Raw genomic sequence first — 18053 nt, forward strand, 5'->3', positions numbered from 1 at the left:
ACCACTTGACGATACAAGACATGGAAATAGAATGAACACTATTCAATGACACATGTATCCCATTCCCACTAACCTCAGCTGTTCTTACAGTACATACAGCCTGTATAGGCTTTTATAAGAATGTGGAACAGTTGGCAGCTTGTGAGAGCGTCTAGATTGCTAACTGTATGACGATGTATTAAGGGCCTAACCTAACTACACAGTCTAATGAATAGTATCATGTTTATAAATGCCAAAGAAGGTAGGGCGGAACTTTGAGCAAGCTGCAGTTTCACATGTGAGCAATGTGAGTGGATGGGGAAATGTTTGATTGGCACAAACAAGAACAGGCTCTAAGAAGACAACATCACCTAACCAAACAAACTGGTCCCAGTGCCTGCGTTACCAAACAGGACCGGCAGACAATCTGAAGGGAACAGAAGACATGTCTGGCGAGAAAGGCTCTGGTTGTTAGCAGAGTGTCAATCAGGATGATTGATAACCTTGGCTATGAGGGTGATGGATAACGACAGCCCAGGTCACACCCCCCCCCCACCAGCCCTTTCCACGAGGCTCTTTAGGGAAGGAGATGTCCTGGTCAGTTAACACTAGTTACCATAGCCACAAAGTCAAAATTGGCTATATCATATAAATTCATGAAATGTTCCTCATAAGGTTAGCAGTGTGGTTAAGGTTAAGTTTAAAACCAGATTTTAATTAAGATAATTGTCAAAATAGGTGGGGTTTAGCCATAATTTTGTGGCTGTGGTAACTAGTGACATCTGCCCTGGTTGTGTTGGCCGGGCCATCCAGATCAATAGGTTGGATAGGTAAAACGTTTAACCTGTGCTAACCCTTGATCATAGGGCACGCACAATTGTCCCAGCCAGCGTCGTGAGGCCGTCATTGTAAATAAGAATTTGTTCTTAACTGACTTGCCTCGTTAAATAATGGCTAAATATATATTTTTTTTTTTATAAAATAAAATTGTCCTCTCCTTGTCAGCTGCCATGTTGTGGTACCAACCTGAATTTGTCGAATAGAAACACATTTTTTCATTGCAAAACATTTTTAGTTTGCAGTAAATGGCAGTAAATGTTTTGCAACAGAATCAGCGTAATGAATACACCCCAGGGGGAGTCATGACAATGCCGACTGTTGTGACTTGAATCCTAACCATCTTTCAGAAGTGGATAGGATCAAAATAAGGTGTGGCTGGTTAATCTCACACATCATTCTTTGTATGACGGTCATGCTTATAATGGCTATTGAATTGTACATTTACATTTTCCCCAACTGACATTTTCCCCAATCTATTTCAAATAAGGTGGATTCAGAAATACCAGGTAGTGTGAAACATTATATCTGTGTCTGATCTATTTCCCATTAATTTCTTAAAGAATGCAACCTTTTAATGCCCAAGGCTGATGGAGAACTGTTTCAAGCTATTTCAAGGCGACAGAGCACAAACATGGTCTTTGTAAGGATATGGATGTTTCTATAAATTACTTCTTTCATAGACGTCATAACTTTGTTTGTTGACACTTCAATAGTAACCATTCAATAGTAATCACATTTTTACCAGAGTATTTTGGCACAAGGTTACATTTTAGTCTTTCATACCATAAGAAGCTTGAGCCTTGTATAGAAATGTACAGATAAGACACAACAAACGACGCAGGTCATCCACAAAGAAAGATATATGGTTTGAGAGGTTGGACTCAGTCTAGCAATGTCAAACATATTTTTTTTTTTTTTTTTTTTTGCTTTAGCCAATAAAGCAAATGCATGTTGTATAATCTCAATCCACTCCCTGACAATGTATTAGTTGACAAGTCACGGTTAAATCAAATCACTTCTGAATAAATACAAAGCTAGGTTTTCCCAGATAACTAAAGACACTGTGTAGATGCCTTGAAACTATACAAAAAAGGCCAAATGCCAAAATTGGAACAGAGAAAAAGAAATGCTGACCTTTATGCAATCATTGTTTACATTCCTGCAACTAGCTACCCCCCTTCAACACCATATTGAGTGCCTGCCAATTTCCAGAATCCCCTTGGCTGCACAGTTCTGACATCAGCTGCACAGCAACTAGATACTGGACACTTTAAAACACTCCACTTCACAGCCAAAAGCCAGTATTCACTACACTTGTACTGCTTGGCTGCTGTTCAAACTGCTCTCTCTCTTCCTGGCTCCCTCCCACACCCTTTAGTTACATCCCTCTGTTTCTCCTTGACTCATCAGGAAGACTTTAATAGGTCTTCCCATGCCACTGTTTGTTTTGTTTAAGCCGTTGTTTTTATGGGATGCCTAGTTCCATTAACCCTGTTCTTTCTTTGTGTTAAAACAAAGTCTGTCACACACCCAAAGGTTCCCCAGGGCACTTCATGGCCGATAGTTTGACGACAGAATTTTTCAACAGACCTTCAGCATATCCTCCAATGATCTGTCATGCACTGCACACAAATGATTGGGTCACACAGATAAATTCTGTGAGAACTGGATGCAATACATCACTGACTTTGCTTAAGTCTGGATTTTATTCATTTACAGTGTCCTCCGTAATTATTATTTTGGCTCTATAGTTCAAAAGTTGTGATTTTAAATCGAACAATGAGGTTAAAGTGAAGATTGTCAGCTTTCATTTATAAAGGACAGCACGTTTATAAAGGACAGCACTTTTTGTATATAGTCCCCCCAAATTAGGGGAGCAAAAGCTTTGAGACAAATTCACTTATATGTGTATTAAAGTAGTCAAAAGTTAAGTATTTGGTCCCATATTTGTAGCACACAGTGACTACATCAAGCTTGTGACTCTACACACTTGCTGTATAATTAGGTTGTTTCAGATTATTTTGTGCCCAATAGAAATGAATGATAAATAATGTACTGTGTCATTTTGGAGTCACTTTTATTGTAAATAAGAATAGAATATGTTTCAATACACTTCTACATTAATCTGGATGCTACCGTGCATATGGATACTCCTGAATGAATTGTGAATAAGGAGTTAAACATTTTTAGACACACAAATATCCCCCAAAAATTCGAACCTCCCCTATTATTGTAATGGTGAGAGGTTAGCAAGTCTTGAAGGTATGATATTTGTGCGTCTAACTTTCTCACTCATCATTATTTACGATTCATTCAGGATCATCTGTAATCATGGTAGCATCCACATTAATGTAGAAGTATTTCGAAACATATTCTATTGTTATTTACAATAAATGTGACTCCAAATTGACACAATACATTATTTACCATTAATTTCTATTTGGCACAAAATAATCTGAAACAACCAAATTATACAGCAAATGCATGCAAGTGAATTTGTCCCAATATTTTTGCTTCCCTAAAATGGATGGAATATGTACAAAAAGTTCTGTAATTTTTAAATACTTAACCTGATATGGATGAAAATACCCTAAAATTAAAGCAGTTACACTTTAACCTCAGTCATTTTTAGATTTCAAATCCAAAATTTTAGAGTAGAGAGACAAAATAAGAAAAAAATGCTTCACTGTCCCAATAATTACAGAGGGCACTAAATATCAGGCCAATTGACTTCTTTTGTAAGAGCGAATCCTTTTCGGCTACATGGTTTCAGAGGCAAACTGTTTTACAGTGGTTACACCAATAGCAAAAGGCTCGAGTCACATTTTGAGCAAGACTTTGTGTAATACAAGGATGTACCACAAAAAATTCAGACCCTTGACTTTTCCCACATTTTGTTACATTACAGCCTTATTCTAAATTGATGAAATATCCCCCCCCCCCATCAATCTACACACAACACCCCAAAATGACAAAGCAAAAACAGGTTTAGACATTTTTGCAAAAACCAAATAAGCATTCAGAACTTTTACTCAGTACTTTGTTGAAGAACCTTTGACAGTCTTCTTGGGTATGCCATAATTTTTACTTTTTTCTTTGTCATTATGGGTTATTATGTGTAGATTGATGAGGGAAAAAAACTATTTAATACATTTTAGAATTAGGCTGTAACATAACAAAATGTGGAAAAAGTCAAGGGGTCTGAAAACTTTCAGAATCCAATGTATAGGTTACACATTTCAGGAGTGAACATCAAGGAATGCCATCGATATAGTAGTAGTATCAGCAGAATCACGCTGGCGAGTTATCCCAATAAGTGTCACTTTGTGGCATTGTCTCCAATTCATCCTGCATTTCCTGGGGTCACCGCCCTTCCCCACCATTCTGTGTGTTGGTGCGTGCAAATCAATATTTAATACCAACTCCCTGATAATAATGAGTGCGATACATTTTAAAACAGATACTCTTTTTACTGTCCATCTGTGTTACATCTGCCCTGCTGTTTGTATTTAAAAATCAGGACAGGGTACATCAAAGTCTTTTCTGCTTTGGAGTTTTATAGCCGGAGGATGAATGTGTAATGAAAGGAGAAGGGGTAGGCAATGGACAGTGGGGAGATCAACACTCTCCACCTCGTTTGTGGATGAGCAACAGATTCCCCTTCAACAAAATTACTGTTGTGGTTAGTCAACTTCAGGAAAGAGGAACATGGTAATTGTCATTCTAAAAGGCCCATTATTTGAGGTTTCGTCTGGAATTGTGCTATAAAAGTAGGGGCCTGGTGGATTGTCAATTAAGATGCAATTTTTTTTACTGGATTATTTCTCTGTATGTAAAAACAGCTTGCAATTTATTTTCTCACATTTTTGTTTGTTACAGAGGTCTGAATGCACGGCATGCTGGGATAATAATTAGTACATGTTTCAAGGTGTTAAAACAAAATACAAGAGGTGAATATGTAAGTCTACACACTAGCTGCAGGGTTAATGAGCTGCAGGGGGTAAATCCAGTTCTGAACACAACAAACAAGACTGTAAATTAAACATGGGAGGTAAAACATAGAGTTACCCTCTGGTGATTGAGCACCAAGCTGCTTCTGAAATGGCACCGTATTCCCTACACAGTGCACTACTTTCTGGCCAAAAGTAGTACACCATATTTTTATTTAACCTTTATTTTGACAGGGAAGACATATTGCGACCTAGGTCTCTTTTCCAAATGCACCCTGTATAACAAGATATAAAATACACATTAAACTAACACCCCCCAAAAAAAGATAAATATATATATACACACACAGTGCATTCAGAAAGTATTCAGACCCCTTGACTTTTTCCACATTTAGTTACGTTGCAGAAAAGAACCCAATCCTCTGTGGAGATGGGAGAACCTTCCAGAAGGACAACCATCTCTGCAACACTCCACCAATCAAGCCTTTATGGTAGTGGCCAAACAAAAGCCACTCCTCAGTAAAAGGCACATGACAGCCCGCTTGGAGTTTGCCATAAGGAACCTAAAGACTATCAGACCATAAGAAACAAGATTCTCTGATTTGATGAAACCAAGATTGAACTCTTTGGCCTGAATGCCAAGAGTCACGTCTGGAGGAAACCTGGCACCATCCCTACGGTGAAGAATGGTGGTGGCAGCATCATGCTGTGGGGATGCTTTTCAGTGGCAGGGACTGGGAGACTAGTCAGGATCAAGGGAAAGATGAACGGAGCGAAGTACAGAGAGATCCTTGATGAAAACCTGCTCATGAGCGCTTAGGACCTCAGACTGGGGCGAACATATACCTTCCAACAGGACAACACAGAAGTGGCTTCGGGACACGTCTCTGAATGTCCTTTTCATACATTTGCAAAAAGGTATAAAAAACAGTTTTTGCTTTGTCATTATGGGGTTTATTCCCATAATGGAGTCTAATTACTTTCCAAATGCACTGTGTGTGTATATATATATACACACACACACACACACACCACAAATAGGAAATAGGGTGACATTTTGGACAGTGCTGATCAGTGGAAGTAGGCTAGCCTAGAAAGCACCAGATTCTCGTGTCATGTTATTGTGATAACGAACGGGTATGATGACCTCTGCCTTATCAGATGTTGAACTGTAACAGATACATGTAGGCCTACAGGTTGGGAGAAAAAAAAGAAAAAGATCCTCCCTCATGTGTTTGATGGAGTAAACAACAGTGAATGGAAAGAGGTCCGGGTAGTAATAAAAGAAGTGCTGCCATAACAAAATATCAGGGGGCAGGTGTATGTACAGGCGCCAGGGGGTAGGGATGGGTGTCACTAAAATAACACAGCTCAAATGGCACTCTACCAGGGGCAAATCAGTTTCGTTGGCAAAAAAGTATCCACTGCTGGTATAATTTGATATCCACCCAACGAATCCTTTTTGTAATTCAGCTGCCTCCTTATGCCGCCGGCAGATATCTTCTATCAGTGGCTCCTGGCAACCTGCCTCGCCTCAATTTTGATTAATTGATGACCACATTTTTAATCAGACCTCCGTCCCCACCACATGGGGGCTAATTTAGTCTGACCTTTCCACATGGCCAGGTTTGGCTAAAGGCAGCTATACACTGGCTGTCATCTAGCACTTACCTGAATGTCTAGTTTTTAATGCAGGGCTTACATTTCTGTTTGAAATGGTTCCAACTGACAGACTTATAGAGACATGCAACATTTCTGAGAGGGTCTGGGTCCTGAATGGCCAGATTAGCACTCTCCCTCAGGCACATTCCAACTGCCTCCACCCACCTGCCCAAAATAAATGGTACAGTCTTAACCCCTTCCTCCCCATGGTGAAGCACATGCCAGACCATCACAGCACTTCTACTCAGCTACTATCAACAAGAAAACACATTTAACATGTGTTTGTTTAACATAAAAATGAAGGTGGAAAATACATAAAGTTTGAGTTACAGAGTTCCGTGTGGAGGGGAATTATGCAGAGAAATAAACTGAATTCCGCAGTGAGTCATTAACATTGAATTGCGTAACATTATCTGAATGGAACTCTCTTTTTTTTTAACCTTTATTTAACTAGACAAGTCAGTTAAGAACTAATTCTTATTTTCAATGACAGCCGAGGAACAGTGGGTTAACTGCCTTGTTCAGGGCTGGAATGACAGATTTTTATCTTGACAGCTCAGGGATTTGATCTTGCAACATTTCATTTACTAGTCCAACGCTCTAACCACTAGGCTACCTGCCGCCCAGTAATTGATTATATAACTGTCAACAATATAATATAGATTCTGGGGTAACCATGATATAACTCAGATTGTTACGGTAACGCTGACATGTCATGATAACATGTGGTAGAACATGCCCAATTCCATACATTTTGCCTTGGGTCTCAACACAGAGACCCATGTACTAAATAATTTCACCAAATATGCAAGTATCAAAACTATATTGTCATTATTACATAACTTCTGAAGTTTGTGTAAAAATGACAATATGTGTAGCAAACATTTAACTTGTATTTCCCTATTTTAAAAAAATACCCTGCGGCAGCATTTTACAGAGGCTGGCTTATGTAAAAATGTGCATATAGCAGCTAGGAATATTTTGTGGTTGGGTGAACTTTATTTTCACAGAAGAGAAATTATAATTTATGTTTAAATAATGCAATTCACTACCCTTTATCAATAGCTAACCTAACCTTTAGCATTAGCTACAATGGAAACATACATGTATGCAGTGTATTATGTTCTCTTCTTTCTGGTCCACCTCAACATAGCCCTATCGCTATGCTCGAACACAGCTTCTCACAACGGAAATCCTTCACATAAAAACAATCCCACTGTATCTATACAACAATTTCAACAGGGTCTCCAAACCATATCAAAACCAATGCAGTGTTTACAGTAAATATGAGCCTGCTAAGGACGGTTAAAGGTAGACTCAGCAATATGACATCATACACAGCTAAGCGACTTCCTGCTTACATCAACAGCATTTAAATTTCCTTCAACCCTTTCCAATGTGAGCATGCCTCAAGGGAGGGAGGTTTCAAATTGGAGAGCCGAACTGAAGAGCTAATAGTGGCCTTCTTGGCAAATATTGTCTTCCGTTGATGTCTGGAAGCAGGAAGTCACCCCTGCTGTGTATGATGACATCATACAACTGAGTATACCTACCTACATGTACCTACCCACTATTAACCCCCCCCCCTACCTGTCTAAACTGCTCTTCGTAAGTCCAGTCTCCATGGTCCTGGCCACCCAGCTGGCTGTGGGATCCGTGTGGGGGGAGGATGGCCACTCTGGGCTCCTGGTCTGGGCGGGTCCCGGTGCGGGGCCGGGCCTGCTTCAGCAGCTGGGAGTGGGCGTGCAGCTGACGGTGGGGCAGCAGCAGGGCCAGCGCCTCCCGGCCCGTGGGAAGCCCCTCGTCCACCAGCTCGTCCTCATAGTCCTCCTCCATCTCCCCCTCAAAGTCCTCCTCATCCCACTTCTGCTTTCTGCAGCCGAGAGAAAGAGTCATGCCAGCCACGTTACAACACAGTACACATACTAGTATTTACCAATGTACTGGTGTTTGGGTGACTTGGAATGATCTCCAAAAGTCCTTAAAGCTGCTGGATTTGGTGCATCTAGGGCAATTCAGGTATATGTTAGAGGGCCTTTTTACTAAAGAATGTGTTTGTTTCATATTATTGTGTTTTGATTTTCATGTTTTGCATTTGCTTTCATGTAGTGTGTAATTGATGAGTATATAGATATGTATTGTGTAATTGATGAGTATATAGATATATATTGTGTAATTGATGAGTATATAGATATGTATTGTGTAATTGATGAGTATATAGATATATAGACAATGATTATTTTGATGGAAAGCTAGCTAACACACTATTGAAACTTTAAAAAGGTGTTGCGTGTCAGTATATAGGCTAGGCTAAAAGGTAAAGATTGGGAACATTTTAAAAAACTTACAAAGGTCAAACAAAACCCTAGACCAGAGCAAAGCACCCAGTCAGACTTTCAAGGTTAGTCATTTAGCAGACACTCTTATCCAAAGTGATTTATTAGGGTTAAGTGCCTTGATCAAGGCTTGGGGATTCAAACTAGTGACCTATCGGATACTGGCCAGGCATAAGCATGTATAAGCATGTGGCAGTCCTACTCACATCATCTCCTCTTCCTCAGAGCCCATCATATCTTTGTACTGCTCCCCTTCCTCCTCCTCGTCATCATCCTCTTCTTCCTCGTCCTCTCCCCCGCTGCTGCGCTCTGACATGGGGCTGTCTGAGGCCCTCTGCAGCCCAGCCGCCACTACCCTCATGGCTGCCAAGGCCGCCATCTGGGCGTGCTCTGACTCCGGGGTGGGGCTTCCCATCAGCTGGTCCCCAACGCCAGCGGTGGTCCGGCCGTGACCCTGCGGAGAGCCGTCCTGCTGCAGCTGCTGTTGCTCCAGTTCCATCAGCAACTTGGCCCTCTGCTGCCTGTGCAGGTTCTCCATCACGGCTTGAAGCTTCATCTCAAGGGAAAGTGATGCACCGGCCGGGGGTCTCCTTCCCCTCCTCCCCCTGAATAGCTCCAGACACAGGGGCTGGTGGGGGCTGCCGCCTCACTAAGTCCTGATGCTGAGGGGCTGGATGAAATGCCTGACCAGCTAACTCAGCAGCAGGAGCGCTCTCTTGATGGGTAGGTAAGTTAGGTCCTCGAAGAGCGGGAGGGGTTCTTAGAGCAATGAAACATTCACTCGGACACTGTCCACAGCTCCCGAACCAGAAGTCTCTAGTACTGTTTCTCTGTGCAGGGAAGGGAAGGCCAGTGGAGAGTCCCTGTGAGCGCCGTACTTAGGCACTACCGGCTGAAGTGGTGGAAATCTCTATGTGGACCACACCGTAATGGCTTTACCAGGGCCTGTGGGAAAGAGACGAATGTGAGAAAAAGCTCTAGCCACTGCTTCAACATTGTTTCTCATGTCGGTTAGCCAATATGGTTGGTTGGTTGCAGACAGTCTACATGCTGGTTTCAGTTGATGTGTCAAATTCAAAAAGTATTCAAAGAGACAGTAAAAATAGTAACAAGTGTGTTACATAGATAAACTATTTTCTATATTTCCCTCTCTTTTTTTGTTGAATTTTACCCCTTTTTCTCCCCAATTAGTGTCCAATTATTAGTAGTTACTATCTTGTCTCATCGCTACAACTCCCATACAGGCTCGGGAGAGACAAAGGTCGAAAGTCATGCATCCTTCGAAACACAACCCAACTGCTTCTAAACACAACGCGCATCCAACCCGGAAGCCAGGAAACACCGTGCACCTGGTGACCCTGGTTAGCGCGCACTGCGCCCTGCCCGCCACAGGAGTCGCTGGTGCGCGATGAGACAAGGATATCCCTTACCGGCCAAACCCTCCGTAACCCGGACAACGCTAGGCCAATTGTGCATCACCCCACGGATGTCCCAGTCGTGGCCGGCTGCGACAGAGCCTGGGCTCTGGTGGTACAGCTCACGCTGCGATGCAGTGCCCTAGACCATTGCGCCACCTGGGAGGCCCATATTTCCCTTAAAAACATTTTTTTTAAAGGCTTCTAGCCAATCTATCTATGGGTAGCAGGGTTGGCGAGTTATTTCAATTTATTATGGATCCCCATTAGCTGCCAAGGCATGAGCTACTCTTCCTGGGCTCCAGTAAAATTAAGGCAGTTATACAATTTAAAAAAACGTTACAATACATTCAGTACAGATTTCACAACACACTAAGTGTGTGCCCACTAAGTGTTATGCTCAACACAAACAGTTTTCCCAACAAAACGGCAGAAAATTACCAAAAAGAGTAGAACCAGCGAACTGCTTTCACACTGATTTGACAATTAGATGTTCAATGTTTTGTTCTGATTTAGATACATTTTTTAAGGAATAGTTTTACCATATTAAAATGTTACAGGATTGACCTTAAACCTGAGGGACAAAAGGAAATAAATCATTAAATCACATAAAAAAATATATTCAAGTGCATTCATACCCCTTAATTTTTTTTTTTTTTACCCAAATCTTATTTCCTGCAATTCTATACATTATGCCATTGAGTGAAAGGAAAATGTTGAAGTTTTTAAGCTCATTTCCTGCAATTCTACACATTTTCCATGTCTTATGTTTGTTCAAACCTGAACGTTTTCTGTTTCTGTTAAAAAAAACATATTGGGGGGGGGGGGGGGGGGGGGGTCTATCTTGGCCCTGTTCTGGTTACGGATCCAAAGGAGTATGGCTGAGTTAGAGGATAGATGTATTTGATCCTTTTTTTTAACATACATTTTTTTAACCTTTATTTAACTAGTGAAGTCAGTTAATTAAGAACAAATTCTTATTTTCAATGACGGCCTATTAACAGTGGGTTAACTGCCTTGTTCAGGGGCAGAACGACAGATTTGTACATTGTCAGCTTGGGGATTCAATCTTGCAACCTTTCGGTTACTAGTCCAACGCTCTAACCACTAGGCTACGCTGCTGTCTAAAGAATGTGAAACGCACCCTATTCGTGGAATGACCCATAAGTCAGGCATCTTTTTTTCAGTCAGAAATGCAAATATAAGGGGGAAATCTATGGTACTCATGACTGAACAGGCCTGGTTTACATGACTTCTATGCAGAGCATGTTCTAGGATGACCATGATCTTTTTGTACTATTCTCAAGTGACTCACACCACAGCAATTCATAAGAAGGCATGTCAAACTTGGCATGACTGTAAGCTAGAAAGACCTAGCACATGCTATAAGGGGAAAGGTCTACATTTCGATTGAATAAGACCTGGGTCACATCTAGGTCAGAAAAAAGATAAGCTTAACACAGTGTTCCGGAATCAATAGCACACACTGACAGGGATATGAAGACACATTCTCCAAGCAGGTGTTGAACAGACTAGGTTGCCTCTGAAATGACACCCTGGCTAGCCTATAACTATAATGCACTACTTTTGACCCTAGGCCTATAACTCCAGCCATGATAGTGTTCGTGATGCTTCTCTACTCACTGGCAAAAGAAAAACGGCACTGGCAAAACTTGTCACTTCCTTGGGCTTGTGTTTCAGAAGACGTGCAAGAAATAACCACAAGATGAGCAGTTTTATTAGTAGAGGTGAGTCATTCAATATCGACTCACTCAATATTATTTTCTGGCACAGAGAGCAACTATGTCACTCCAGTTGTTGGATCCAAAATAGTAGCAATATGACATCATATCATATTGTATCGGCTTTTATTGCACTATGGTAACAAGACTATTGTCTGTTCATTGCAACCATAAAACAAGACATTTACATTTTAGCATATTCTGGTCTGTAAGATTACAGGCTATGGACCAAAAATGCTATGTTGACATTACATTTAAAATAATATCAAGTTAAACAGACATGATGAATCATCCAACAGTCGGATGCATTGCACCATAATTATTTATCTTATGCCAAGTTGCTGCACCCAATGTTTCACAATAACATTTCATAAGCCAGTGATTAAGCTTCACGACAGTGGTTTTCAACAATGGTGCACAAAATGTGCTTCCCTATATTTGGAAATATTCCATGACAGACAGACCATGAACAGCAAACTGGTTTCCTGTTCCTTAACAAAATACATTTAGTTGGGGGAGGTGTTTGTGGTTCCTCTGCTTCAAATGCCTTTTTTGGTGTCAACACCTGTGATTTTCCACAGAGATGGCAAGATACAGCAAGGAATGAGGACTGTGTGTTAGGTCATTGATTCATCATTCTGATTGGGACTGTATGTGTTAGGTCATCGATTCATCATTCTGATTGGGACTGTATGTGTTAGGTCATTCATTTATCATTCTGAATGTTAATAGGGAACATTGAAGCGTTGCATCATATGAATCACCATTATATCAACAACTTTGGGACTATGTTGTTTATGTCTATGATTCATGTGATGGTATAATTGCTGATGATGTCGTGACTAATTCAGTTTCTAACGCCAAGACTAACGGGCCAAAAAATATGTTTCTAGCCATGGACAGAAAAAACAAGCCTGATCACATAGGAATTATATTTTCTCTGTGTTATGCAATACTGATGTGTAGTGTGGTAAGCATTGTAGAGCAAACAAGCTATTTTGCATCACAGGTAGACGCAACCCACTGGTGGTGAACGGCCAGGGCGAATTGAGTAACTTCACTACACTACACACAATGTGAACCACAACCTTAAGTCAACCACTTTATCATTGCAACCCGTTTACATTTCATATGACTTTCCTCTCAAATGTCTTTCAGCTTCAAACCAAAGCAATGGACACCCATAAGTGATCTGACCTTATGGTTATTGGTGTAGGCTAGATGAAACTGGATGAGGGGGGAGCTGTCATGAAGCCAATCTAGTGGACAGACGGTTTACATGAAGGATAAGGGACGAATGATGAGTTATTGGGTTAATCCTTTACTTACCTACTGGCACAGAGACTGAGGGAGGGTTGAGGGTGGAAGATTGCAAGGTCTGAACAAACAGGACAAAGAGATAAGGAAAGCGCTAAGGGTCTAATTCCAAAGGGATAAAGGGTCTCTGCCACCTCACATAATGGGTGCTCCAATACTCAACTATAGTCTCCTAAAGAATAAACAAGACCAGTACAGAGCATTGAAATTGTGCATTGGTAATGTTTCAAATGTGCAGTGTTTATTTATGCCGGTAATGGACAGAAAATAGCTAGTTGAGTTTGGAAGTGTATAGGGATCTCTCCAACATACAGTGGGGAGAACAAGTATTTGATACACTGACAATTTTTGCAGGTTTTCCTACTTACAAAGCATGTAGAGGTCTGTAATTTGTATCATAGGTACACTTCAACTGTGAGAGACGGAATCTAAAACAAAAATCCAGAACATCACATTGTATGATTTTTAAGTAATTCATTTTATTACATAAGTATTTGATACATTAGAAAAGCAGAACTTAATATTTGGTACATAAACCTTTGTTTGCAATTACAGAGATCATACGTATCCTGTAGTTCTTGACCAGGTTTGCGCACACTGCTGTAGGGATTTTGGCCCACTCCTCCATACAGACCTTCTCCAGGGCAAAACGGACTTTCAGCTCCCTCCAAAGATTTTCTATTGGGTTCAGGTCTGGAGACTGGCTAGGCCACCCTAGGACCCTGAGATGCTTCTTACGGAGCCACTCCTTAGTTGCCCTGGCTGTGTGTTTTGGGTCGTTGTCATGCTGGAAGACCCAGCCACGACCCATCTTCAATGCTCTTACTGAGGGAAGGAGGTTATTGGCCAAGATCTTGTGATACATGGCCCCATCCTTCCTCCCCTCAATACGGTGCAGTTGTCCTGTCCCCTTTGCAGAAAAGCATCCCCAAAGAATGATGTTTCCACCTCCATGCTTCACGTTTGGGATGGTGTTATTGGGGTTGTACTCATCCTTCTTCTTCCTCCAAACACGTCAAGTGGAGTTTAGACCAAAAAACTCTATTTTTGTCTCATCAGACCACATGACCGTCTCCCATTCCTCCTCTGGATCATCCAGATGGTCATTGGCAAACTTCAGACGGGCCTGGACATGCCCTGGCTTGAGCAGGGGGACTGTGCGTGCGCTGCAGGATTTTAATCCATGACGGCGTAGTGTGTTACTAATGGTTTTCTTTGAGACTGTGGTTCCAGCTCTCTTCAGGTCATTGACCAGGTCCTGCCGTGTAGTTCTGGGCTGATCCCTCACCTTCCTCGTGATCATTGATGCCCCACGAGGTGAGATCTTGCATGGAGCCCCAGACCGAGGTTGATTGACCGTCATCTTGAACTTCTTCCATTTTCGAATAATTGCGCCAACAGTTGTTGCCTTCTAACCAAGCTGCTTGCCTATTGTCCTGTAGCCCATCCCAGCCTTGTGCAGGTCTACAATTTTATCCCTGATGTCCTTACACAGCTCTCTGGTCTTGGCCATTGTGGAGAGGTTGGAGTCTGTTTAATTGAGTGTGTGGACAGGTGTCTTTTATACAGGTAACGAGTTCAAACAGGTGCAGTTAATACAGGTAATGAGTGGAGAACAGGAGAGCTTCTAAAAATAAAAACTAACAGGTCTGTGAGAGCCTGAATTGTTACTGGTTGGTAGGTGATCAAATACTTATGTCATGCAATAAAATACAAACTAATTACTTAAAAATCATACAATGTTATTTTCTGGATTTTTTTTTTTAGTTTCCGTCTCTCACAGTTGAAGTGTACCTATGATAAAAATGACAGACCTCTACATGCTTTGTAAGTAGGGAAAACCTGCAAAATCGGCAGTGTATCAAATACTTGTTCTCCCCCCTGTATCCACTATGGACCACTTCTTGACATCATTTCCATTTTTGCTCAGAATACAGTTGGACATTTGGGAGGCCTTTTTCAGACTGGACTGAACAAAAATATAAACGCAACATATAACAATTTCAATTTTTTTACTGAGTTACAGTTCATATAAGAAATCAGTCAATTGAAATAAATTCATTAGGCCCTAATCTATGGATTTCATATGACTGGGCAGGGGTGCAGCCATGGGTGGGGGAGCCACCCACTGGGGAGCCAGGCCCAGCCAATCATAATGAGTTTTCCAAAAGAAAAGGCTTTATTACAGACAGAAATACTCAGCACCAACCCGCAGGTGAAGAAGCCTGATGTGGAGATCCTGGGCTGGCGTGGTTACACGTGTTCTGCGGCTGTGAGGCAGGTTAGTCATACTTCTCTAAAACAACGTTTAAGGCAGCTTCTGGTAGAGAAATTAACATTAAATTCTCTGGCAACAGGTCTGGTGGACATTCCTTCAGTCAGCATGCCAATTGTACGCTCCCTCAAAACTTGAGACATCTGTGGCAATGTGTTGTGTGACAAAACTGCATTTTTAAAAAGTGGCCTTTTATTGTCCCCAGCACAAGGTGCACCTGCATAATGATCAAACTGTTTAATCAGCTTCTTGATATGCCACACCTGCTAGGTGGATGGATTAGCTTGGCAAAAAAATATCCTGCCCAACTAAGCAAATAAGAAATGCTCACTAACAGGGATGTAAACAAATTTGTGCACAAAATTTGAGAGAAATAAGCTTTTTGTGCATATGGAACATTTCTGGGATTTTTTATTTCAGCTCATAAAACACGAGACCAACACTTTACATGTTGCATTTATATTTTTGTTCAGTTTAGATAACCACCGTAATAGCCCTCTTACAGAAAGCTGGCCAATGGCGTTGGCCTTGACTACATGGTATTCTGTCACATTCCTCAACTTCTTTACATTTTAGTCATTTAGCAGATGCTCTTATCCAGATCAACTTACAGGAGCAATTAGGATTAAGTGCCTTGCTCAAGAGTACATCAACAGATTTTCACTTAGTCAGCTCAGGGATTCGAAACAGCAACCTTTCGGTTACTGGCTCAACACTCTTAACTGCTAGACTACCTTCTCTTGGAGAGAATAACACTGCCTTTATTGAGCCCGTTAACAACAAAATCCTTCAGAGCGTGTTACAAGTACTTTCCACCAACCTCTTCAACAAACCATGCGAAAAGTCGCCCAAATCTTAAATCTGATCTGCAAAGGCAGCCATAAATTATTTTGGTCAAAATTCGTAAAAAAAAAATAAATAAATCGTAATCCAATGATCTCCTTACTATACATTTAAAGGAATCTGGGGCGTTTTCAATCAAGCACCCAAATTCAGTCATTTTGAAAAATCGGACATTGGGAGTAGCCTACTGACTATTTGCTTTAACATAGTCCTGATGGAATGAAACCTCAAACCAGTTTTTAATTTAACCTTTTTTCCGCCCAGCCAAACTGAGCAATCAGGGGGGGAAGGGCCGTGGTCAGGAGATGACAAAGAACCCGATGGTCACTCTCGGAGAGCTCAAGAGTTCCTCTGTGAAGATGGGAGAACCTTCCAGAAGGACAACCATCCCTGCAACACTCCACCAATCAGGCCTTTATGGTAGAGTGGCCAAACGGAAGACACTCCTCAGTAAAAGGCACATGACAGCCCGCTTGGAGTTTGCCAAAAGGCACCTAAAGACTCTCAGACCATGAGAAACAAGATTCTCTGATCTGCTGAAACCAAGATTGAACTCCTTGGCCTGAATGCCAAGCGCCACATCTGGAGGAAACCTGGCACCATCCCTACAGTGAAGCATGGTGGTGGCAGCATCATGCTGTGGGGATATTTTTCAGCGACAGGGACTGGGTGACAAGTCAAGATCGAGGGAAAGATGAACGGAGCAAAGAACAGAGAGATCCTTGATGAAAATCTGCTCCAGACTGCTCATAACCTTAGATGAAGGTTCACATTCCAACAGGACAATGACCCTAAGCACACAGCCAAGACAACGCAGGGGTGGCTTGGGGACAAGTCTCTGAATGTCCTTGAGTGGTCCAGCCAGAGCCAGGACATGAATCTGATCGAACATCCCTGGAGAGACCTGAAAATAGCTGTGCAGTGACGCTCCCCATCCAACCTGACAGAGCTTGAGAGGATCTGCAGAGAAGAATGAGAGAAACTCCTCAAATATAGGTGTGCCAAGCTTGTAGCGTCATACCCAAGAAGATTCGAGGATGTAATCACTGCCAAAGTTGCTTCAACAAAGTACTGAGAAAAGGGTCTGAATACTTATGTAAATGTGATATTTATTTATTTTATACATTTGCTCAAATTAAACATTTAAATAATAATTTGCTTAGTCATTATGGGGTATTGTGTGTAGATTGGGAGGGGGGGGGGGCAATACATTTTAGAATAAGGCTGTAACGTAACAAAATGTTGAAAAAGTCAAGGGTCTGAATACTTTCCGAATGCACTGTATATTTACTATAATTTGTTCATGTGTTTCACCTAACCTCATGACCAAAAACACACATTGCTCAAAGCACCATAACCCTCCAAAGTCTTCAGTGGTGTTATGTGGACTGTGTCAATGTGCATTCCATGGGAAGTGCACCCCTATTGATAAAACTAACACAAATGTATGGTTGTATTGGACATGTGAGGCATGCACTTCTATGTTTCCTTTTCACTCTCTGGATGATTCCGACTGTGTATCTCTCTTAGTTGGGCAGGATATCAACCCTGATAACATGGTCTTTAACCCATTAGATATTAATGAAGCCAACAATAGATATGATTGATTCAAACTTCCTGAAAATTACCAGAAATAAGTCTATCACTCGCGATTAATATAATGTTAAGAAATTTAACAACCTTTATAGCAGTTT

General features: G+C 41.4%; 1 protein-coding gene across 1 annotated transcript in view; it reads right to left on the reverse strand.

Annotated features, from left to right (window-relative positions):
* Positions 1-18053, reverse strand: part of LOC135524631 (AT-rich interactive domain-containing protein 3A-like) — a 62533-nt gene that overhangs the window by 15583 nt on the left and 28897 nt on the right. Inside the window, exons 2-3 of the mRNA XM_064952344.1 lie at positions 8974-9712; positions 8022-8304 (exon numbers count right to left, since the gene is read on the reverse strand). Coding sequence (XP_064808416.1) covers positions 8022-8304; positions 8974-9323 — 633 coding nt within the window. The 5' untranslated portion in view covers positions 9324-9712. The remainder of the gene's footprint in view (positions 1-8021; positions 8305-8973; positions 9713-18053) is intronic.

The sequence above is a fragment of the Oncorhynchus masou genome, chromosome 31, assembly GCF_036934945.1.
Source record: "Oncorhynchus masou masou isolate Uvic2021 chromosome 31, UVic_Omas_1.1, whole genome shotgun sequence".
Lineage (NCBI taxonomy): Eukaryota > Metazoa > Chordata > Actinopteri > Salmoniformes > Salmonidae > Oncorhynchus > Oncorhynchus masou.